At 42.5% G+C, this 25,438-nt stretch overlaps 1 protein-coding gene across 9 annotated transcripts in view; it reads left to right on the forward strand.

The window, feature by feature from the left end:
* TBC1D30 (TBC1 domain family member 30) overlaps nt 1-25,438 on the forward strand; it is an 84,311-nt gene that overhangs the window by 33,982 nt on the left and 24,891 nt on the right. For 5 of the 9 annotated variants that reach the window (XM_072843132.1, XM_072843125.1, XM_072843123.1 and 2 more), the window contains 5 exons: nt 13,661-13,722; nt 14,226-14,291; nt 15,876-16,001; nt 19,281-19,466; nt 24,448-24,616. In XM_072843132.1, coding sequence (XP_072699233.1) covers nt 15,936-16,001; nt 19,281-19,466; nt 24,448-24,616 — 421 coding nt within the window. In that variant the 5' untranslated portion in view covers nt 13,661-13,722; nt 14,226-14,291; nt 15,876-15,935. Of the gene's footprint in view, nt 1-9,808; nt 10,006-11,617; nt 11,754-13,660; nt 13,723-14,225; nt 14,292-15,875; nt 16,002-19,280; nt 19,467-24,447; nt 24,617-25,438 lie in introns of those variants that run through there. The other 4 variants (XM_072843127.1, XM_072843130.1, XM_072843129.1 and 1 more) reach the window with 3 other exon arrangements.

Raw genomic sequence — 25,438 nt, forward strand, 5'->3', positions numbered from 1 at the left:
CCTTTTTCCTTCCTTCCTTTCTTTCTTTCTTTCTTTCTTTCTTTCTTTCTTTCTTTCTTTCTTTCTTTCTTTCTTTCTTTCTTTTTCTTTCTTTTTTCTTTTCTTTTCTTTCTTTTCTTTTCTTTCTATATATCTATCTATTTATTTATTTCCCTAGAATTTTTCTTTTTTTTTTAATTTTTAAAATTTATTTATGATAGAGAGAGAGAGAGAGGCAGAGACATAGGCAGAGGGAGAAGCAGGCTCCATGCACTGGGAGCCCGACGTGGGATTCGATCCTGGGTCTCCAGGATCGTGCCCCGGGCCAAAGGCAGGCGCTAAACCGCTGCGCCACCCAGGGATCCCCCCTAGAATTTTTCTAATGTACATTGTGGTACTTAGTTTTCAAGTATAAGGAAGGTTTAAAATTTAGAAAGACCAGAGGTAAGTTTTCTTTTTTTAGACCTAATCTATTTCCTCTGTAGGGGCTGGTATATCTGATTGATTCTGGCATTAGGCTAGACTGACATACTGCCAAGTGACACTGTGCGGCACGCTGGGACTAAAGACAATTGTAATTAAAGGTGCCAGCACACTGCTCTATCAAGTACATGAGTATAACAGGCCACATTTGTATTGCTTCCAGAGAAGGAACACAGAGAAAATTTATTTATTAAGAGCTGTCTGCTTCGTTAAGAGGCTTTCTGTACTACCAAAACATTAGGTTGACTTTCAAAAGCTAGAACACATATGACCATTTCCAAGGATACACTGGTAGATTCCTAAATCTTTATGAAGATAGAGGTAAAAGTGAATGTAAATCACCAGATATGCTACACTGAAGACTGTGTTGATTGATATACCACAAAATTCTTCTTACTCCTAAGTATCTGTCATCCGTGTAATTCAGGGGATATGCAATTCCTTTTAATGTGATTCCTAATATGATTTTCAATTTCTTTCTAATACTGTCTTGGACTCTTATATAATAATGATCTAAAGATAATGTAAGATTTTAAAAAATAATGATTTTATTTATTTATTTGAGAGAGAGAAAGAGGGAGAAAATGAGCAGTGGGGAGGGGCAGAGGAAGAGGGAGAAGCAGGCTCCCTGCTGAGCCAGGAGCCCTCTGAGCAGGGAGCCCAAGGTGATGTGGGGATCTATCCTAGGACCCTGGGATCATGACCTGAGGTGAAGGCAGAGCCACCCAGTTGCCTGATAATGTAAGATTCTTAATAAATACATAAAAATTCAGTTTGTTCAGAATATTCTTTTTAGGTCAAGAAAGTATAATATATTTTATTTTATTTATTTATTTTATTTTATTTTATTTACTCACGAGAGATATAGAGCGAGAGAGAGAGGCAGAGACACAGAGGGAGAAGCAGGTTCCTCACAGGGAGCCCGATGTGGGACTCGATCCCAGGTCTCCAGGATCACACCATGGGCTGCAGGCGGCGCTAAACCGCTGGGCCACCGGGGCTGCCCCAGTATAATATATTTTAAAAGTATTCTTAGGATTGAAGCCAAAAGAATATTTTTTTTCTTAAATTTCTGGATTCTTGACTTGTTATGCCATTTCATTTTCACAAGGATACAAATAAGTATCATTGATCATAAGGGTGAGGAAACTGAAACCCAGGAATTAAGAAACTTGCCCAAGGACATTGAGCTAGTGAGTCTGGGCATTAGAATTTTTTTCCATGTCTTTTTAAAAAAATTTATTAATTTTTTTATTGGAGTTCAATTTTACAACATATAGCATAACATGCAGTGCTCATCCGCCAAATGCCCCCCTCAGTGCCCGTCACCCAGTCACCCCCACCTCCCACCCACCACCCCTCCCACCACTCCTAGTTCTTTTCCCAGAGTTAGGAGTCTCTCATGTTTTGTCACCCTCTCTGATTTTTCCTACTCATTTTCTCTCCTTTCCCCTTTATTCCCTTTCACTAATTTTTATATTCCCCAAATGAATGAGACCATATAATGTTTGTCCTTCTCCGATTGACTTATTTCACTCAACATAATACCCTCCAGGTCCCTCCACATTGAAGCAAATGGTGGGTATTTGTCGTTTCTAATGGCTGAGGAATATTCCATTGTATACATAAACCACATCTTCTTTATCCATCATCTTTCGATGGACGCCGAGGCTCCTTCCACAGTTTGGCTATTGTGGACATTGCTGCTATAAACATCGGGGTGCAGGTGTCCTGGCGTTTCATTGCATCTGTATCTTTGGGGTAAATCCCTAGTCTGCGCTTTCTGCTGCTTCTCTCTGAGTGATCTGAGGCTCCCAGGCCAGCCAAGCCAAACTTAATGCCATTCTCATCTCTCCTTCTGCTACTTCTCTCTTCTCGCCATCAAAATTTAGTGCATTCTTTTGAAAGTCATGACCCTTCCCTTCTCTATGAACATATATTTCTAAGCTACATTAATTTGCATCAAGAGGTAGCAGAAACCCTCTCCTTTCATATCCCTTGACTGGGCCAAAGGAATCTTAGGCTGGTTTGGCACTAAAGGTTGGGAAGGCTAAGCTAAGTAGTTAGTCATGACTAGGTTGAACAATGATTTCATCTTCTAAAGTAATGGTCTAAGTCTTTGTGTCCACCTTGATGGAGAGACAGAGAGCCAAATACCACAATTGTAAGAGCAGAGATGAACTTTGTCCTTGGCTTCTTGAAACGTAATAGCTCAATGAAATAAAGTCCTGGAAGAGGTAAAGATCATGCTATCCCTCCAAGTACTCACATAGTAGTTTAAATACTCACAGAGTGGGGCACCTGGGTGGCTCAGTCGGTTAAGCATCTGCCTTCGGCTCAGGTCATGATCCCCGGGGGTCCTCCCACGTTGGGCTCCCTACTCAGTGGGGAGCCTGCTTCTCCCTCTCCCTCTGCCTGCCACTTCCCCTGCTTGGGCTCTCTGTGTCAAATAAATAAAATCTTAAATAAATACAGAATATTTTATGAGAGAGAGAGAGAGAGAGAGAGAGAGAGAGAATGCAGGGGAGGGGCAGAGGGAGAGAGAGAATCCCAAGCAGACTCCATGCCTACTCACTTTGTCTCTCCTTCAGTAAACTGTAAGTTCCTTGAGGTTAGGGAATGTACTAAATTCATACTTTTATTTCCCACAGACCATAGCACAATGCCTTTCCAAAAGCAGTTGACAAATAAATGTTTATTTCATGAGTGAATAAATGAACAAAAGAGGGCAGCCTGGGTGGCTCAGCGGTTTAGCACCGCCTTCGGCCCAGAGCATAATCCCGGAGTCCTGGGATCGAGTCCCGCATCAGGCTCCCTGCATGGAGCCTGCTTCTCCCTCTGCCCGTGTCTCTGCCTCTCTCTGTGTCTCTCTCATAAATGAATAAATAAAATCTTTAAAAAAATAAATGAACAAAAGAAATATAAGGTCTTTATATGGTGAAGTAAACCTACCTTAAGTAGTATTAAGTAAGTATCAATTATTTTGAGGCAAGAAATCACTTCACAGAAAATAATAGGCCAAGAGGAATAATAGGAGGATTTCTAAAACTTGGGGTTAGCTGTGTATCTGAGGTTATGTGGACCTGCCTGGCTGTAGGATTTTAAGTACATTTCCAGTCTGGTAACCTGAAATGGGACTTCCACTCTCCTTGTGAATTAAATTATTATATCAGTTTTTAATTTAAAAATTTCTGATCTGTAGATAAAACTGGTTATTCTGAAAATACTTCATTCAAGATATTTGAATGTGTTCAGGACGGGGGGAAATGTTAGGAGTGGTTTTGTTCTTGAAAATATCCAATTAAAAGGAATGGTCCTGGGAAAGCATCGACAGGGACTCTCATGGGGTAGGAGGCAGTGCTGAGTTGACTTGGTATTGGGATTTAGAAGCTTTCTGTTTTGTGTTTGGTGGAATCCTTTGTCTAAAGTAAACAAAATACAAAAGCTACCCCAATGGTCTTCAAGGATGCCTGTATTTATTTATTCATATTTATTTGAGAGAGAGAGAGAGACAGAGAGACAGAGAAAGCATGAGCAGGAGGAGGGACAGAGGCAGAGGGAGAAGCAGACTCTCCATTGAGCAGGGAGCCTGATGTGGGGCTCAATCCCAGGACCCTGGGATCATGACCTGAGCTGAAGGCAGATGCCTAACTGACTGAGCCCCCCAGGCGCCCCAGGATGCCTGTATTTAAATAGAGAAATCAGTTTTTATGACTAAAGGGAGAAAATCATACAAAAGAGAAAATAAAATGTTCCCAGTATGTAAGGTGACGTGTCAGATAATTGTCAGGTTTTTCTTCCCCCTCAGTATCTTCCTGCTGCCCTGCCTCTGTGCCTCTTTCACGAGGGGAAAATGATTATTAAGCCCATCACCATGAGCTCATAGTGTGTGGGCTTCTCGTCCTGGATAATGGGCAGCGGGAACTACTTATTAAGGCCGTACTTTTAGGTAAGTCTGAGCAGAGTATCAGCTTCCTAGAGCTCTGGCCACAGTTACTGTCCCTTTAGGGGAGATGTTATTTTTACTATTCAGGATTTGCTCACAGGCCTCCAAAAGTTGTGGGGAGAGAAGAGTGGCTTGAGGCCACCAGACCCTTACCTTTCTCATTAGCGGGGTTGCAAAGATATACCCCCACCCCCAGGTCTGCGCAGTGGGAGACACACTAGACCTGCTCTCTGGTAAGATCTCTACTGACCCTCAGAGACTTGTACGCTCCTGAACACCTGCCAGCATTCAGGATGAGTTCCAGGGCCATTTCCCCCCTGAGCAAGCCAGCTCCCTGTGGTTCTTCTCTCTCCTCAAAGCAGGCTCCCAGGGCTTTTTCTCTTGGTAATTGTCACTCCTTGTTCTGTTCAGTCCCTGAAGATAAGCACGTAGCCCCTTTTTATTTTAAGATTTTACTGTTAAACAAAAATAGCAGTGTTAGGAAACCACAGAAGTCACAGACCTGATTTCTGTCTGGAAGCCCCTTGGGACAGAGCTTTTATTCCCGAAGTGGGGCTTTTTGTTCCTTCTGACCTTTTCGTCCTTCTCCCATTAAAGGAATAGTTTGCTCTCAAGGAAGCCTCACTCCCAGCTCATAGGCCTGAGGTGTAGAGGTAGCCAAACGACTCCTACTTCTTGGGTCAGCCTGGGAACTTCCATCTCTGGGGATGTCCCACGGGGATCCGACCGTGTGAGGCATGCAGGCTGTTCCTTTGGCAATCCAAGTAAGATTCTCAGCCAGTGTGAGCCTTCCTTTCCCCAAATTCAGCTTAAATTGTAATTTCTCCAGACTGTGCCAAGATACGATGTGCCCAAATGTGAATTCACTGATTTTATATGTTTCATAAAGATCACTCGATTAGAAAAGAGGCATGTGCAGTTGGCCTTGGCTGGAAATATTACCACCTGAGAGCTTCAAGCAAAGTCTATGCTGGCATTGTTTCCACTGCAAGTTGACTTCAGGTGACATCTCTTGCTTCTAGAAAACAATATTCCAGACATGAATAAGAAACTATGAGTCATAATAAGTGTAATACTAGGCTTGTGCCATGACTGCGTTTGGACCATTGTATTTTAGTGCTTGTTTAATTATCTGTTTGCTATAAAAGTTGGCAATCTTGGCTTTCCTCGCCAATGTAAACAGAATTATGTTATTTAATTCCCTTGCTATTTATTGGTATAATAGTAGAACCTTTCAAGCCCCCCCCCCTTTTTTTTCTGTTTTCAATTTCCATGTACTTTAGAATGGGAAGTTTTTATTTTTTTTTAAATTTTTTAATTTATTTATGATAGTCACAGAGAGAGAGAGAGGCAGAGGCAGAGACACAGGCAGAGGGAGAAGCAGGCTCCATGCACCGGAAGCCTGATGTCGGATTCTATCCCGGGTCTCCAGGATCGCGCCCTGGGCCAAAGGCAGGCACCAAACTGCTGCGCCACCCAGGGATCCCTAGAATGGGAAGTTTTTAAGGAAACTTAACTTTTCTTTTCTTTTCTTTTCTTTTCTCTTCTCTTCTCTTCTCTTCTCTTCTCTTCTCTTCTCTTCTCTTCTCTTCTCTTCTCTTCTTTTCTTTTCTCCTTTCTTTTCTTTCTTCCTTTCAAGTAGAGATCAAGACCTAGGCTGGAGATCAAGAGTCAGACACTTAACTGACTGAGCCACTCAGGTGCCCAGAAACTTTTTTTTTTTTTTTTTAAGAGTCAGTTTTTCCTTCGAATAAATCTGAGATGAAATGGAATTTTTATCAACAAGCCCCTGTGACTGATAGCAAAAAAAAAGTATTGCAACTGAAGAAGAGCTTCAAGGAGAGGGCTTTTGGTCAGCCATGACAGATCTAGGTGGCTTGGCAATCTAGGGTCTAGATTCAGTTTTGGCAGTCCAGAAGTTTGATTTTTTTTCAGCTCACTGAGAGTTGAGTGAATTCAGGAGTATTGACTGCAGTGCTAACAGGTCAGTACATTTTCTCCTTTGCAGCAAAATCTATGGGGAAGTCAGATGACACTCACTGTTTGCTTGGTGAGCATGGAGTCTGAGCCAAAGGGAGGGGGGATGATGGTCTGAGTGGCACATGTCCACCAGCTGTGGGAGCTCCATGTCCTTTCTACTTCAGAGGCAGTATCTTAGAGCAGAGTTCATTGCTCCTCCTCTTGGCTGCTGAGGCAGTCTTTCCTGCTGGCCCAGTGCTGGAAACGGAGTGTGAATAGCTTCTCTTGTTGAAAGAGAACACAAAACCCTCTAAGGTTTGAGCAGATGAGAGCTCTGGAAGACGAGATTGTGCATGCAGATACCAGCTTGTTTTCTTGGATTTTCCGTCTCCTTCCAGGTCTCTTCCTTTGACACTGGCCGTTAATCACCATCTTCACCCCCAGGGGCCTGTGGTGCCCTCTAAAAAATTGGCCAGAGCCAAACATCAGTTCTCTTTGTGTTATTGTTCTCAGCAGTAACAGGCTGGAATAGTCAATGGACATCTTGTTAAAATTAAGAGAAAGCTAAAGAAATGAACAAGTACTGAAACTATGAAATCATCAGGCTGATGAAGGATACATTTTTGTACCCGAGCTGGGTATAAAATGTTGGGAAATCTAAACCAAACAGTTAATCATGACCGAGTGAAACAATGACTTCATCTTCTCAAGGGATGAGGCAGGGTCTTGCCTTTTCAAAGCACTTTCCCTCTGGTGGGGCTGGCATACCTGAGTAGCTTGTATGTTGCGTCTGAGCCGGGTTTACTTTCACAGATTAACAATCTCATTTTAACTGATTCTTACACATAAAATGTATACTTCATGCGTAGAGTTGTATTATTTCTGACATCGTCCTCAAATTCTGGGGCTACTTCACAAGGCCCAGGATGTACTGATTCCCAATAAGTATGCCAGAGTCGTAAGAATGACTTCTTTTCCAGCTCTTTCAGAGTATCATTAGGAATGCTTTTTAAAAATACTCAAAACCTTTCGATCAATAGCAGCCATTGTTTTTGATGCTCAAAAATTTCCGTCTTTGACCAACAGTGGCCTATTCATGTGGCTCTTAGGTCCTTTTGACATGACCCCATTAGTCTTGGAGCACTTCCTTAGCTCATCAAAATGGTTCAGGCTCATCTTGTACTTTTTGCTGGCTCAGACCTAGAATCAGTCACACTTCAAAGGAGCCCTGGTTCTTTTTAGTGGGGGATGCTTTTTTAGAGACCACAACCTGGGCACTGCGGGTATTCACTGCTGCTGAGTTGTCCTTAGTTCTAAACCTACTTAGTGGATATATGGTTGACCCTTGAACAACATGGGTTTGAACTACATGGACTGCATGGCTTCTTTTATAAGCAGATTTTTTTGGAGAAGTACTGTAAATGCATTTTCTCTTCTGTATGATTTGCTTAAGATTTTTTTCTCTAACTTACTTTATTCTAAGAATACATATGTAATACACAGACCATGCCAAATATGTGGTTTTTAAGATTTTTTAAAAAAATTTTAAGTAATATCCACATACAATATGGGGCTTGAACTCACAACCCTGAGATCAAGAGTCATATGCTCTCCCAACTGAGCCAGCCAGGTGCCCCATCCAAATATGCAGTAATTGACTGTTTATGTTATTGGTAAGGGTTCTGGTGAATAGCAAGCTGTTAGTAAGGTTTTTGGAAGGTCAAAATTTATTTGCAGATTTTCTCCTATGGGAGGGGAAGGGAGAAGATTTGCACCTCTAACTCTCTCATTGTTCCTTGTTCAAGGATCAACTGTGTATGTATTTTTGAAATAAAAAAAGAGATGAGTTTATACTGATATTTCCAATTTAAATATAATATTGTAGGATTTAAAAAATATTGTAGGATTTAAAAAAACCTTAATTTCTTTGTATACTTATATTTTGTCACTCTGGGGATCCCTGGGTGGCTCAGTAGTTTAGCACCTGCCTTCCGCCCAGGGCGTGATCCTGGAGTCCTGGGATCAAGTCCCACATCAGGCTCCCAGCATGGAGCCTGCTTCTCCCTGTGCCTGCTTCTCCCTCTGCCTGTGTCTCTGACTCTCTCTCTCTGTGTCTCTCATGAATAAATAAATAAAATCTTAAAAAATATTTTGTCACCCTGAAAAGATTTTGGTTCCTTTTGACATTAACATAATTATTTCCTTTATTCTGTAGTGTACGTAGGAATTAAAAAACAGCATCAATATCACAGATTACAGTAATGCTACTTGTTGACAGTTAAGGTGTCTTTGCAGTTTTATTTGCCCTTGGAATATATACCACCATGGATGTACAGTCATAATACTGTATTCTAAAGCAACTTACAAGTTTTTTTTTTTCTGTATTCTTGTGCCATCAACATGCTTTTCAGTTAGGTTCATTTATTTCCACTCATTTTCATTTTTTTAAAAATATGTTATTCCAGAGTCCAAACCGTATACAAGGAACATCCAGAAAACCTCAGTTTTCCATGTCTCTTTCTTCCACACGGTTCCTTCTCATGTAAATACTTTTTGTATCAGTAAACACTTACCCATGTAGTGTTCCTTTTCCAAACATAGCAAATACACATGTCTCTGTATTCCCTTCCATATCCCTTCCTTCCTTATTTCCTCGTCCATTTTTTAATGATTCATATTCCATTAGTTAATATCCTAGCTTAAGAATGACTTTTTGTTTGTTGTTCGGTTTTGAACAGTTAATGATAGTGAATAGTTCTACACTACCGACGTCTCCGGCTGGAGAGACTAGCAAGCCCCCCCGCCCCTTTTTTTTAATTTTTATTTTTCTATTTTTTAGGAAGCCCTTAAAAAAACAAAGAACACTTTTTATATGTGAACACCTGTATAGATTCTTTTGTTGAAGCCTATCCTTCCAAGGGAAACAACCAGTATTTTTGTTTTCCATGCCTTCCACGCCTCTCTGGGCCGCCAGGAAGGGGCCGGGCACGGAGAGGGTGAAGCTCGCGCTTCCCCGAGCGCCGGCCTCCCGCCTCGGGCCGCACCTGCCCTCTCCGCGCTGCTGGGCGAGGTGGGCACTTGCCCCTCCGGGTTGCTGTGCGCCCCCCGCAGCCCGGCCCAGGTCTGGGAAGGCACAGGGACCTGCCCCCTGCTGCTGCTGCCGCCGCTGCTGGCGGCCCGGGGCGCAGGTGCTCAGCCGGCTGCGCTCGGAACCCCGCGGCGCCAGGCCGCCCCGCCCGCGCGCAGTGATGCGGGGCTTGGGGGCGGGCGCGCCGCCTCCGCCCCCGCCCCCTTCCCCGCCCCAGCCGCGCGGGCTCCGCACTGCAGATGCCCGCCCGCCGCCCCGCGCTCCGCTCCTCCGGCGGCGCCCGCGGCTCCCCGCGCCCCCCGCGCCCCGCGCGCCCCTCGCCGGAGCCGACTCGCCGAGGCCGGCGGGACCCCAGGCGGCCCGCGGCCGCGCCCGAGCCCGGGGCGCTCCCGGATGCGGCAGGACAAGCTGAGCGGCTCCCTGAGGCGCGGAGGGAGATGCCTGAAGCGGCAGGGCGGCGGCGGCGTGGGCACCATCCTCAGCAATGTGCTCAAAAAGCGCAGCTGCATTTCCCGGACCGCGCCCCGGCTGCTCTGCACCCTGGAGCCGGGTGAGGACACGGGGCTGCCGACGGGGCGCTGGAGAGTGGCGGGGCGCCCCGGCGCCGCACCCCCCTACCCCTCCACGCCCCGTCCACCCCCGTGCACTCCCTCTCCAGCCCCTCCACCTCCTCTCCATCCTCCACCCCCTCTCCACCCCGCCTCCATCCCGCCCCCCCCCACCTCTCCATCCCCTCCCGGGTGCGGGCTACCGGGGCTCCGCGCCGGCGGGCGGGGTCGGCCTGGGAGGGAAGAGCGCGGACCGAGGCCTGCGCGCGGGCAGCGACCTCCCAAGGCCGGGAGGCCCCGCTGCTCCCGGTCCCGACCCCGCGGCCTGTGCGCGCTCGGGCTCCGGCCCCGGCCCCGGCCCCGGCTGGGGCTGCGCTCGGCCCTGCTCGCCCGGCCGGGGTTGGGGGGCGGCGGCGGCTCCCCGGGCCACCCGAGGCCGCGCAGCCGGCTGTGCTCCGGGCTCGCAGGAAGCCGCGTGGGAGGAGGAGGGAGGCGCCGGTTGGATGCTCGGGGCTGGAGGGGAAGGCAGCGGCCGCGAAGGGAGCACCGGGTGCATTTCCCTGAGGGTGTGCGCGGCGGGAGCGCCCGGAGCGTCTGGTCCGCGGGCCCGCGTGGGGGTGGGTAGGAAACCCTCCTGCAAGTGGAGACCCCCTCTCTTGTAGCCGGAGCCCGGGGCGCGCGGTGCGTGCTAGGCCGGGCCCTTTATGCTGCTCGGCGGGGTTTCCGCGTCCCGGCTCCTCTAGGCTGCGCAGCTCCGCGCCTGCTGCACCGCCCGGCATCCCTCCCTGGGGTCTGATGGGCACAGAGCTTTCTGGCAACGGCGTGGCCGCAGAGGGAGCCGGCTGTTTTCTCCCCGGTGCTCAGCGCTCGCCGGTCCCCAGGGTGACACCCGCAGGGGGTTCCAGGCCTGCCCCCCCACCCCCGACCCCTGCCTCCCTGCGCCATCGGGGACCGGCTCATCCCCAGGCTGCTGGGGAGAACCTGACGAGGCGCGCAACCCCAAAGGGTGGAACGCGTGACTGCCTGGTGGTTTCTTTGTTTTGTTTTTTCTTCTCCGCAAGGAAGTGTCTGATTGCAGAGACTGTAGTATTTTTCCTTTACCCTTAAGAAAAAAAAAAAAAAGAAAAAAGGAAACTCCTTCCTACGTTAAAAGTGTTTTGTGTTTCTGAATCCGGAACAGCCCTTGGCTATCAGATGAAACATAAACCTTCTCCCCCTCCCTTACTCAGTTTAGAAGAAAAGGGGAGAAAATGACCTGATTTCAGTGAGCGCGTGCAGGTGGTGAATGATCAATTCCAGTTAAATCCTGTGACTCATTTTAGATCATGAGAAAATAGTTGTGGTTTAGACTAACCCCAGTCGGTTTTCAGCACCTGATGCCCAGCAGGTGTTCTTAAAAAAAAAAAAAAAAACAGAGGGAGCGTATTTGATCATACATACAGGGAGTTCGGAGCTTTTAGCTTAAGCTTTAATAAAAAAGCTTTAATAAGCTTTTTAGCTTATTTCGGTTGAAATAAGTCAGCGCGGGACTTGTTCTCTTGCCCTTGTTCCAACAGAGCAGAAGTCATGACTATCTGCTCCTCCGTTCAGCACCGGGCATCTGGACAGCAACCGGAGAGCGAGGCGTGTTTCTCCTGGTGCCCTGAATCCTTGGCTCCAGCTGGAGGCACTCTTGTGGTCCTTGTGTCATTGCTGTGCACTGAAGCAGGACTTCATTGAAACCATCTCAGACAGATGAGAATTTGCGGGGGTACTTGATACACCCTTGGAGAAGGAGATCTTATCTATTTAGGCAGAATAAGCTAGTGGCCTGAAGCTTTGAAAAGACCTATCAGGGCATTGATTGGATGCCTGGGGTTCTGTACCACAGCTTGACTTTAGAAATCTTGTATTCACAGTACTCTCCCGGGACTCCCAAGAAGGGATTCTGCGTACTGTGGTGGGCTTGGGCAAATCATATACATCTCTTTCCAGCTTGACACATTCACACACACACACACACACACACACACTCTCTCCCTCTCTCTCTCTCTCTCTATATATATATATATATATGGACAAATCTACTTTATTATTGTAATTTTAAATTCTGAAGATCGTTTCTATCTCCATACCAACTCCTAAGTAGTGGAGGTTGTGGGGAGGCTTTCAGTATGCCTAATCTGCAATCAACATCTTAGAAGCAAAACTATTGTCATGAATGACAATCATAAATTGTAAAACTGAATGCTATTAATGTTTGGTATATCTTGATCTTTGAACTTTTAAGTAATAAGTTTTTTTTAAAAGTGAATTGGGAAAGAAAAAAAAGTGACTTGAAATATGATTTAATTGATTTTGAAATTGTAGGAAAAAACATAAGTTTTTCAGATTTGATTATATTATTCTAAATAAAACTTACATGGGAATAAAAACTGTCATTAATTTCACTTCAAGAACAACAGCACATACTTCTAACATGGAATTCTGAATAAAAGCTCAATATGAATATAGCATATAGTCTTTGTATATTATAAACACATTGTCTTGATATATTCTATTTATTTTCTTCTCCCATACATTTGGGATTGGAATCAAAGAAGTTTATTTAAAGTCATAGATAACTTGGAATTAGAGATCAGTTATATTTTTAGCTTGTAGTCTATGATTAAAAATACCAAATGTTTTTATCACCAATGAGCAAGTGTATCATGACAGAATTTTAAGATACATGAAAATCTCCAAATAAGATTGTTGAGGTGGATTATTCCACAAGTGAGAAGGTGGTGATGTTGTTTTGATAACTTTTAACATTTCACAGAAGTTTCTTTCGTAGACTTAGTCCATGCACATGTCTTAGAAAACAAATTCTGTAAGGAGATATCTCTCTTCCTAAGTTTCATAAATAACAATCTACTGAGAAAGATATTATTACCCACACTTTAAAGATGAATTGAGGGGCACCTGGGTGGCTCGGTCAATTAAGAGACCAACTCTTGGTTTCGGCTCAGGTCTTGATCTCACAGTCCTGAGATCTGGCCCTGCCTGGACACTGCTCTAGGTGTGGAGCCTGCTTAAGATTCTTTCTCATGGGACAGCCTGGGTGGCTCAGTGGTTTAGTGGCGCCTTTGGCCCAGGGCATGATCCTGGAGACCTGGGATCGAGTCCCACGTCGGGCTTCCTGCATGAGCCTGCTTCTTCCTCTGCCGGGGTCTCTACGTCTCTCTCCCTCTCTCTCTCTTTCTATTTCTATTTCTCATGAATAAATAAATAAAATCTTAAAAGATTCTTTCTCTCTCCCTCTCTTTCTGCCCCCACCTCCCATGTACACATGCATGAATGTGTTCTCTTTCTCTCAAAAAAAATTTTTTTTGAGACTGAGACAAATTAAATAATTTGACACTAGGAACCAAAGTGGAGTGGGGATCTGAGTGACTCCAAACCTGTGGTGTCATTTTTTTTTTTTAACACTATTTCAGACAACTGTGGAAGCCACCATCCTAATGGCCATAGGCTATTTTTCTATTTAAAGAATCTATTTAACAAAATGGACTAAAATTTAATAAAAATATGTTTTAAAAATTTTATGACTCAGTAGAATCAGGTTAATTTTTATTTTTATTTTTGATCTAACTTGTTATTTTTTTCCAAAATAACAGTTATGTATTTTTCTTCTAGGAGTTGACACAAAGTTGAAGTTCACTCTTGAGCCATCTTTAGGTCAAAATGGTTTTCAGCAGGTAACTTTATTTTTGGTTTTGAAAATACTCTCATTTGGGGGTATATATACAAGATACACTGAGATACGTCCTCAAAGTAGGAAAATTAGCATGTACTTTGATACATGTTAGGTGAGTCAGTTTTTAAAATTACAGATAAATTATGAGCCTGCAAGTGGCCTGGGTTTATATCTGCAATGAAAAATTTTGTACTTTCTATTAATGGTGCAAGTTGTGAAAAAATTATAAGAACCGAATATCTATGATTTTGAATCCATAATACATGTTTTTGTTTCTGAACTAGCTCCCCAACCCTTGTGTGTGCACATGGGTCATAGGTGTGTTAAGAGTACCTAAGGTGGGGAGTGCGTAGGACTTGGAGCCTGGCTGAAAGAAGCTCTGTTTACCTCCGTGTGCTGTACAAGTTTTATCATACTCTCTGGATGTCGAAATGGGAAAAAGGTTTGAAAGTGCTTATCCAGGTCAATATTCTAACTTTGCCAATGTTTCTTCTGTGTTCCTAGTGGTATGATGCTCTCAAGGCAGTTGCCAGGCTATCAACAGGCATACCAAAGGAATGGAGGAGAAAGGTGAGAAGGATTCCTAGGGCTAAAATACAAAAGATCAGCATTCTGTTCCTCTTTAAAATGTCTGAAATGTCCAAAAGAATATTCTAGATTTAGTAATTCAAAAGCGTCTCTTTTCATTATTTATTCATTTAATAAGCATTTATTGATTATGTATTCTGTGCCAAGGTACTGTTCCAGGTACTGAGGATACAGGAATGGGAGGATAAAACCAAAGTTTTTGTCCTCATGGAGCTTACAATGAATTCAATATAAAGTATGTGAGATGGTGATAAGTGCCATGCATAAAAATAAAGCAGAGAAAGAAATGAGAGCAGAGTGGAGGAATGGAGGTAAGGAGGTGGAATTTTAAATAGCAAGGTGACATTTGAATAGGGCCTAGATGTGGAAGTGAGCCCGGAGGAGGCAGCTACCTGGGGGAAGAGCACCTCAAACAGAGGAAACACCCTCAGGTAAGGGCATCTCAGGGGTATGCAAGCAAAAGCAAGAGGTCAGGGTGGCTCAGTGAACACAGGGGAAAGCTATTGGAGAGAGAGTAGTAGAGGTAAATGTGATGGAGAGAGGGGGATGACAGATCATGGAGACCTTATGGGCCATAGTAGGACCTTTACCCAGTCTGAGATAGGAAGAGAGAGAAGCATTGGTAAGTTTTGAGCTGGGGAGTAACATGATAACACTTATATTTTAAATGGACCTCTCCGGCTTAATAATAGGAGGGACAAGGGCAGAAGCAGAGAGATCAATGGGAGACTTGAGATAATTCAGGCAAGATGTGGATCAGGGTTGCAGTGATGGAGATGGAGAAAAGGGATCAGATTCTCAATTTATTCTGAAGGCTGAGTTGACATGGATTCCTGTTATGAATATAAGGTATATGATTCTGATGCTTGGGATAAAATTCTGGCTGGAGATATTGATCAGTGTTAATCCTGCTGAAGTATGTTCAGATGCTAAAACTTGACGTGCTTCCTTGGTATATTCATTTATGAACCTAGTCTTCATGCCCCTTGTGTTTGAACATTGGCAGTTCTTCAAAATATACATGAAAAATCTTACAGAAACAGCTTTTCAGGATAAAGTAATCAACAGAATAAAAATGCCCAGTGACTCTTTTAAAAAAAGTTAGTCATTATGGGGCCCCACCTGTGTGTTGTGAGAGAGAGATTGAGGGATGATTTAAAGGCACAGGCCACTCCGTGGTGAAAGAAGACCCATTCTCCATGAATGACCAGGTAGCTCTTGTACAAGTACGGAGAGAATTCAAAGTCAACTATAGCAAGCTCAGAAGATGATATAGCTAATCAGTGAACTCAAATAAGAGTTGAAGATTTTTTTTGTTTTCTTAACAGGATTTCTAATGGCTGGATCATTGCTTGGTGCATAGTAGAAGCTCAACAAATGTTAATGGAAAGAATAAATGAAAGGCCTTAAGTGGTGCAATTAGCAAACATGTCAATGAAAGTTGAAATGAATAGTGGGCTATATTTGGTCTAGGATCAGCTCTCATTTTTCATCAGATGCAATAATTATTTTTTAATAAAAGTGAAACTATATATTTTACTTTGGTATTTTTTATTAATATTTCAGGTTTGGTTGACCTTGGCAGATCATTATTTGCACAGTATAGCTATTGACTGGGACAAAACCATGCGCTTCACTTTCAATGAAAGGAGTAATCCTGATGATGACTCAATGGGAATTCAAATAGTCAAGGTAAGGCCCCTGAGTTTGGCCTGTTGTCCTGACTTAGAAGGAGGTTTCTAAGAGCCAGATGTTCCCTGGACAGAGGATCAAAGCTTATGGTCTGAATGTCCATATATTTCCTGCTTTCTTATTCTGTTAGTTAACAGCCTCTTAATGGGAACTTTGACTATGTCTTGTTTTCATAAATTTATATGTTGGCAGTAAGAAGAAAATGTTTCTACTCATCTTCTCCTGTTCACTTGATAGGAGATTGAAATTTCTTTTTCTTTAGCATGGGTCATTGCTCTTAGCTAGATTTTGTTTTAAAAGATTTTATTTATTTATTCATAGAGACACAGCTAGAGAGAGAGAGGCAGAGACACAGTTAGGGGGAGAAGCAGGCTCCATGCAGGGAGCCCGACGTGGGACTCGATCCCGGGTCTCCAGGATCACGCCCTGGGCTGCATGCGGCGCTAAACCGCTGCGCCACCTGGGCTGCCCTCTTAGCTAGATTTTTTTTTTTTCAATAATATATTTTTTAAAGATTTTATTTATTTACTCATAGAGACACAGCTAGAGAGAGAGAGGCAGAGACACAGGCAGAGGGAGAAGCAGGCACCATGCAGGGAGCCTGATGTGGGACTCGATCCCGGATCTCCAGGATCACACCCTGGGCTGCAGGCGGCGCTAAACCGCTGCGCCACCGGGGCTGCCCTTAGCTAGATTTTTACATAAACGTTACAGATTGGGAAATTTAAAGTTAAGTATATATCATATTAGAATAATTGGGTTCTTGTTGGGGTCTCTGATAATTTCTTAACTGCCAATTTATGAAGATAGATTGACTGATGAATCTACTTAAAACCAGATGGTCAGGGGTTCAAGCCAGCTGTGGAGGCAGCTGTGGTTTGCCTACTGGGATTATTACAATTGATTAGGGCCTGTTGCCAACAGCCAAGGTTGCTGATTCAATTCAGTCCCACTATTGTTCTCTTACATAAGTTTCCAGCACATGGGTTTTAATTGATTTGATTTGATTTTTTTAAAGATTTGTTTATTTATTTGAGGGAGAAGAAGAGAGAGCAGGGAAGAAGGGAAGAGGGAGAGGGAGAGTGAGTCCCAAGTGGGCTCTGTGCTTAGCTCGATTCAGGGCTCGATCCCATGACTCTGAGGTCACGACTGGAGCTGACACGAAGAGTCAGTCACTTAACTGGGTGATCCACTCAGGTGCCCACTTTTTTTTTTTTTTTAAGATTGGCTTTTGATTTTATATGAGTTTATTACAACGTAAGGCTAAGCTTTTTTTTTTTAAATTTTTTTATTTATTTATGATAGTCACAGAGAGAGAGAGAGAGAGAGAGGCAGAGACATAGGCAGAGGGAGAAGCAGGCTCCATGCACCGGGAGCCCGACGTGGGATTCGATCCCAGGTATCCAGGATCACGCCCTGGGCCAAAGGCAGGCGCCAAACCGCTGCGCCACCCAGGGATCCCTAAGCTGGGGTTTTAAAAGGAACATTGTCTCCTATAAATTTTGGCCACCAGAGTTTGGCTAAGGTTTTGACAGATTTGAGGATACTTTTTTTTTATGAGGAGTACTAATGGAAAGGAGCTACTTTGTGATCTAACTTGGTCTGTTTCAGACACATGTTAAAAACAATTAGGAAATTTATTTTGTATGTTTTAAAGGCTTGTGCACTATCCATATTTCAACTGTTTATTTGGAATTTCAGGAGTGTTTCTCAGTGATGAAGTAGTCCATGTTTGAAATATTTTCTGTTTAAATTGTGAGTTAAGGTAATATACATTTTATAACAATCATGTTATTAAGAGGATCTTTCATTTTCCTCATTGAAGTGAATGCTGTGTCAGTAAAATGACATTAGCTCCTGAAAATTGTAGTCTCTGCTTAGTTATTAAATTACATGTATTGCCCTAATTAAATATTAAAGCACAACAAATGTTTCTGTATTTTTTATACAAATTTTAAAACAGTTTGGATAGATTCTTCTGTCTTGAACAGAATGATTTTTCTGTCTCTCTGTAGTACAGATTGCATTTTTTGCTATTTTAGTTTTGCTCCTTCATATTATTTTGAGTTTTGATAGCTAAATATTATATTGTGTTTCAGAGAAAGGAGTAATGTTAGCGTCTATCATGTGTTGAAGTCATGTGTTGAAATGTGTTGAAATGTAGTCATGTGTTGAAATGACTTTTGTTTTATCTGAGACATAGTATTAAAAGAAACTGTCAATTTGTATGGAATTATAATGTAATTTTTGTTAATACTGTGTCCCTTTGGTATTAATTCTGGAAACATTTTAAATTTTGGCAGAAAATTATAAAGGTAGGACAAAACTTTTTTTTTCTTTTAAGATTTTTATTTATTCATGAGAGACAGAGAAAGAGAGAGAGAGAGAGAGAGAGAGAGGCAGACACAGGCAGAGGGAGAAGCAGGCTCCATGCTGGAGCCTGACGTGGGACTCGATCCCAGGTCTCCAGGATCACGCCCTGGGCTGCAGGTGGCGCTAAACCACTGTGCCACTGGGGCTGCCCAAAATTATAAAGTTAGAAAATTTGCCTGTCCGAAATTCCTCTTGAAAATGTCCTTTAGTTAACTACATCTCAATAAAACTGGGGGGGGGGAGGGAATGTATCTTAGCAAAATAGAAAACATTAGAAAAAGAAAATTTAAAAAATTGCTTTGGCTCATAAACATTTTTATTTTTATTTATTTATTTATTTATTTATTTTTCTTTTTTTTTTTCTTTTTTTTTTTAAATTTTTATTTATTTATTTATGATAGTCACAGAGAGAGAGAGAGAGAGGCAGAGACACAGGCAGAGGGAGAAGCAGGCTCCATGCACCGGGAGCCCGATGTGGGATTCGATCCCGGGTCTCCGGGATCGCGCCCTGGGCCAAAGGCAGGCGCCAAACCGCTGCGCCACCCAGGGATCCCTATTTTTATTTATTTTTATTTATTTTTTATTTTTTGTTTTTAAAGATTTATTTATTCATTCATTCAGAGAGAGCGAAGAGAGAGGCAGAGACACAGGCGGAGGGAGAAGCAGGCTCCATGCAGGAAGCCCGATGTGGGACTCGATCCCGGGTCTCCAGGATCACACCCCATGCTGCAGGCGGTGATAAACTGCTGTGCCACCGGGTCTGCCCCCATAAACATTTTCAAAAACTACAATTCAGGTTGATAATCTGATTCTATTTAATGCTGAGGCAAAGTTATAACTAAAGGTATTTTTTTTTTGGAGAGAATATGAAGAACCATTTTAAAAACTTTTGTTTGCCTTCTTCAGGATCTTCACCGCACGGGCTGCAGTTCTTACTGTGGCCAGGAGGCTGAGCAGGACAGGGTTGTGTTAAAACGGGTCCTGTTGGCCTACGCCCGGTGGAACAAGAATGTTGGGTACTGCCAAGGCTTTAACATCTTGGCTGCTCTAATTCTGGAAGTAGTGGAAGGCAATGAAGGGGATGCACTGAAAGTGAGTATGAGGCTCTGGAGAGGGCAATTGAAATTCTTCTGAGAGTGAAGTATTGGAACTATAATTCCTCGTCCCTGATGTCCCACCTCCTTCCAGGGTGTTTTCTACACTTTTGTAATGACCCATAATCACCATTTCTTCCATATTAAAGCCAGGTCAAGTGACCAACTCATGTAGCTGCCAGTTGTGAGAAGAATGATTATGTTTTTTGTCCCACTTGTAAAACACATTTTTAAAGCAAGCTGAATACTAATCATATTAATTATTCTTCATAGCTGTGTCACGATTTAGCTGCTTAAAGTAGCAAACATGATTTACCTCACAGTTTCTTTGAGTCAGGAATCTGGGTGTGACTTAGCTGGCTCAAAGTCCTATTGTTGTGGCATCCAAACTGTTGGCTGTGTCTGCAGCCTCATCTGAAGGCTCAGTTGGGGACAGCATTCACTTCCAAGTCCATGTGGTTGTTGGTAACATTTAATCCCTCACAAGCGGCTGGATTGAGGGCCTATGTTCCTGGCTGCCTGTTGGCTGGAGACCTTTTTTAGTCCTTTGCCATGTCTCCATCTCACAACAAGGTGACTGGCATCCCTCAGAGTGAGAAAGAGAGTAAAAGGGAATGAGCAAGGTAGGAGAGATTAAGTTGCAGATGTTGTATTCTGTCATTTTTGCCATATTCTATTCATTAGAAGCCAGTCACTAGGTCCAGCTCTTATTCAAGGGGAAGGGCTTGTATAAGGATATGACTACTAAGAGGCAGAGGTCATGGGGTGTCATGTTAGAAATTGCCTACTACACAAGTTATGTGTAATTCTGGTTGGTTGGATCTTCTTATTGGGTTCCTTTACCATTTCATCTATGGGGCAAGCTATGGAGGAGGTTAGGCTGAGAGTGAGTATATATGATGGAAGGTATTTGCATGGAGATAGGTTATGGAAGCAAATTTTATTATCTTTATTATCTTTTATTATCTTTTAACCTTCAATGCCTGCAACTATTATTAGTAAAAAAAATTCTAGAAACATTTTGAGATGGTTCACAAGCAATTTAAGCTTATAAATTGGAATATGAGTCTGTTAGTCACCGGAAATAATCTTTATGAGAAATGAAGCATTACACATGCACAGGATGGCTATTCCCTTATTAGCTTGGGGCAATATGGGATTGCTAATTCTTATCTGAACCCTCAAACTGCTATTGATTGCAATGCTTTGTGATGGATGGGATGGATACTTAGTCTTTGTATTCAAGAGCCTCCCCAACCCCAGTTTTGTGTTTGATTATGGTCAATACCTTAGTGATATTCCCAGTCACTGACTAATGTCCTATGGAAAAACAAACAAATGTTCTTCCTAGTTGTATATGCATCATGGTGGAATTAACTATAAACCCAGTCTGACCTAATCTCAATCTGTATTCACCCTTTCACTTTTTCTGTCCCTGTATTTAAGGAAAAAGCTCTGAGACTACTTGTTCATCAAATAAGTGGGGGAGTGGAGAGCCAGTGATAAATCAAATATATAAGTTTAAAACATTTTTTATTAAGCCTTTTATTTACTCAGTCTATCAGCTTTAGTTGATTTTTTCTTTTCAGATGTAATTTCTGTGACTATAAAATGAGAACTCTTCTGTTGAAGAGTTGGAATAAATAATTCAGGCTAGGAGGTGAAGTAGAAAGGTCTGGGCGAAGGGATATACATGCCAATCAAATCATAAAAGAAACTCCTTGAGAAACTAAAACTGCACACACAAAATATGGATGAGATAAAGCTGAGGAACTGAATATTTATATTTCTGCCTCTAAGAAAATTATCTCCATGAAATGAAATGACATCATCATCATTTCAGAATCTTGTGGTTAGACATTGAATATGCAGAGGAAGATTGGATTCATGAAGAGTCACTTCAGAGGCAAAGGAAAATATTGGACATCAGTGTTTTTCAGCAGCTATTTTGTCCTCTGCAAATTTTAATTATTAGGCAAATATATAGTTTATTTGAGAAGTAGGTAAACCATTTTGCATGCTTTTCAGCACTTACTGTTTTTGTCTTGGTAACTTTTTAACTACGTAAAACTTTGAAGCTCCTTCATTATTTACTTTTTAAAAAATACATAATTTTTTAGAGCAGTTTGAGGTTCATAGCAAAATTGAGAGGAACATACAGAGATTTTCCGTATGCCCCCTGCCCCCACACATCCCCCACCAGAGGTACATTTGTTACAGCCCATGAACCTATATCGACATGTTGTAATCACCTAAAGTGCATAGTTTACGATTCACCCTTAGTGTTGTACGTTCTGTGGGTTAGACAAATGTTTAATGCCATGTATTCATCATTATAATATTCATAGAGAGTGTGTTCACTGCCCTAATAATCCCCTGTGCTCTGCTTATTCCTCTTCCCTGCCCTTACCCCTGGCAACCACTGATATTTTTACTGTCTCTACAGTCTTGCCTTTTCCAGAATGTCATATAGTTGGAATCATACAATATGTAGCCTTTTCAGATTGGTTTCTTTCACTTAATAAGATGCATTTAGCTTCCTTCATGTCTTTTCATGGCTTGGTGGTTCATTTATTTTTAGTGCTGAATAATGTTCCATTGTCTGCATGTTCATAGTTTGTTTATCCATTCACCTGTTGAAGGACATCTCTGTTGCTTCCAAGTTTTGGCAAATATGAATATAGCTGCTGTAAGCATCTGTGTGCAGGTTTTTGTGTGGACATGAGTTTTCAGCTCCTTTGGGTAAATACCAATGGGTGTGATTGCCGGATCGTATGATAAGAGTATATTTAGTTTTGTAAGAAGCCGCCAATCTGTCTTCCAAAGTGACTATCCAGTTTTGCATTCCTTCCAGCAATGTATAAGAATTCCTATTGCCCCACATCCTTGTCAGCATTTGGTGCTGTGAGCATTCCAGATTTTGACGGTTCTAATAGGTGTGCGGTGTTACCTCGTTTGAATTTGGGTTGCTTTGATGATGGATGATGTGAAGCATCTTTTCATATGCTTATTTGCCACTGAATACATCTTTGGCAAGGCATCTCTTAAAGTTTTTGGTTCATTTTTAGTCATTATTTTGAGTCTTAAGAGTTCTTTGTATATTTTGGATAACAGTCTTTAATCAGATATGTCTTTCGCAAATATTTTCTCCCAGGCTGTGGCTTGTCCTCTTATTCTCTTGACATTGTCTTTCCCAAAACCAAAGTTTTTAATTTTAAAGAAATCTAGCTTGCCAATGATTTCTTTCATGGATCGTGTCCTTGCTGTTGTACCTGAAAGGTCATCATCACCATACCCAAGGGCTCTGGGCTATGCTACCTCCTAAGAGATTTATAGTTTTGCATTTTGCATTTAGGTCTGCCATCGATTTTGAGTCAATTTGTTGTGAAAGGTATAAGGTTTGTGTCTAGATTTATTTTTTGCCATGTGGATATCCATTTGTTCCAGCACCATTTATTGAAGAGACTGTTTTTGCTCTATTGCCATTATTTATCCTTTTTTTTTTTTTTTTTTTTTTTTTTTAAGATCTAATGTGGGGCTTTTGAAATATATTAGTGGGTGGAGTTACATACCTAACATTCCACCCAGCTGTCTCTGATGTCCTGTCAGACTTTGCGATGCCTTTGGACAGAGAATTTCATTGTGTCACAAGAATTACTATGATAATTGAAAATTTGTGTAATTTTGGGAGATCATGATTTCTTCAGAGAAGCTTAAGTATCTCTCTCAGTATTAAATCCTTAGATAAAAAGTGCAATAATAGACTATTACCTTTAAATTGTGCCTGTGTCATCCTGTAAATCCCTCTTCTCCTTACTCATAAAGTACAAGGTCCCCACTAGGGCACCCTGCTCTGCTGGAGATCTGCACTCCCCATCAACTGGCATCAATCTCTCTAGGTCCTTCTTCCCTCCACAGATGGAATATTCTATACTCCCTTCATTGCTAAGCTCCACCTGCCCGCTCTTGTATTAAAGGTCTCAGAGGGACCTTCTCAAGAGTATGGCACAACCCTTATCAACTTAGTCAAAACTCTGACCCTAAAAAAGTAGAAATTGCAAGCCAGGGATGAGGGAGAAATGGGCCTTTGTCTGGTCTGGGAGATAATTTTCTTAGAGTATAGAGTTTTGTGTTAGATTGAAAATTAAACTATGAGACTACCCTATGGGGCTGGCTCTGACTTGATTCTTAATTTTGTTCCCTGTGCTCTGGGGAGTGAGTGGCCTTCTAGGGAGGACAGCATAGCAGGGTATACAGGCTGACAGGGAAAGGGTCAGAGATTGACATATAGAACTCTTGTGTTTTGCTGGATCATTCTAGTGGTTCTTGACATCTTTGCAAAGGTAACACAAATAGAAAAGTAAGAGTGAAAATAGTAATTTGAAGAATTTATGAGACCATCTTATGAAAGAAAGCCAGATTTTCAAAGTACCATTTGTTCAAACAAAGCCTTGTTGTATTCTCCTGGGAGAGGAAAGTGGACCCAAAGCCACTCTTAGTTTTAATAACCAGGTTGAGGCTAAGTGAATCTTTAGACTGGCTTTAGTTGGGGGTGTTTTATGATGGTTCAGCTCTTGGTTTTCATATAAAGGTTGTGAAACTGTGCTCACATCAGGGAGCTAGTATTGAGATTCCTGCTGGCCGCTGGTGGAGCATGTGCTCCATGACTTCTGAGTAAGGCTGAGGGTTGTGCAAGCACAGCTACTTATGGGGTGAACTCAGGTCTAGTGGCTTATCTAGAAACTTTCGAAAGCAGTGGCCTGTGGGTCTGAGTTACTTTAATAATACTTTAATAATTATGCCACTCGCTCCTTGCCCAGCCTGGAGATGAGCCTTGAAAATCCAGAACATTTGATATTGACATGTTTTGAAGGATGGTGTGCTTGGCTAACTGCATTTTTGAATATGTCCCTTCTATTTAGAGCATGTTGGGATCCCAGTCTTTAGGAAGCAATCTTATTTTTTATCTTTTTCTTCAGATCATGATTTACCTTATTGATAAGGTACTTCCTGAAAGCTATTTTGTTAATAATCTCCGGGCTTTGTCTGTGGATATGGCGGTCTTCAGAGATCTCTTGAGACTGAAGCTCCCTGAATTATCTCAGCACCTGGATACTCTTCAGAGAACTGCAAACAAGGAAAGTGGAGGTAGTGATGACTCAGTGCCATTATACCTTTGAAAATATTTTACTTCCTTGATTCCACTGTACATCTGAGCCTAAACCTTGAGCAGAAATACTTGTTTTCAGGTATTTCTGTTAGTGAGCGTTTGGTACAATGAAATAGATTGGTAGAGAACAGAAACAGCTGAAAAAAATCATAGGGCCATGGTCAAATGGCCAAGTCAGTCAAGAACCTAATACTTTACTAGTATCAGATCAACACCTAAAATGATATATTGCCTCTAGAAGAACACTGGTGTCCATGCCTTACCATCTAGTTAAACTGCTCTATGCTGGCATCCATCCATAGGAGTTTTTAAAAACTGAATTCCAGTACAGTTTCACAGACTGTAGTTTTACCTGAACCATGGAGGCTACGTAGAGAGGAACATGTATTTTCATTAAGTTTTAGGCGCTAAATCAAGTCTTTTTGGATTGAAATGTTTAATGCTTCTTTTATCTATCCATCATAAGGGTATTTCAGTGAATGGGCCAGCTCTTTCTGGAGAAGGGCTTCCCGGGACCCCCAGGTAGAATCTGAATGCTGAGGGAAGGCACTGGGTTGAGGTTGGGGTTGGAGACTCTGCTCTGCAAGCAGCTCTGAGTCGCTGCTGTCTGCTGGGCATCACCCAGCTTGCCGAAGCGCCGAGCTAGCGGCTGTGATTATACCCACTGTCTGCACTTCCCAGGAAGAATAATTAGAAGTTTGTTGTGTTTCTTGTAAAACGGTTGCCAGCTCCCCACCCATGCATTTCAATCTGGGAAAATATGAAAGGATTTGAGGACCTAATCTGTGATTATGGTACAC

The sequence above is a fragment of the Canis lupus genome, chromosome 11 (assembly GCF_048164855.1).
Source record: "Canis lupus baileyi chromosome 11, mCanLup2.hap1, whole genome shotgun sequence".
NCBI lineage: Eukaryota > Metazoa > Chordata > Mammalia > Carnivora > Canidae > Canis > Canis lupus.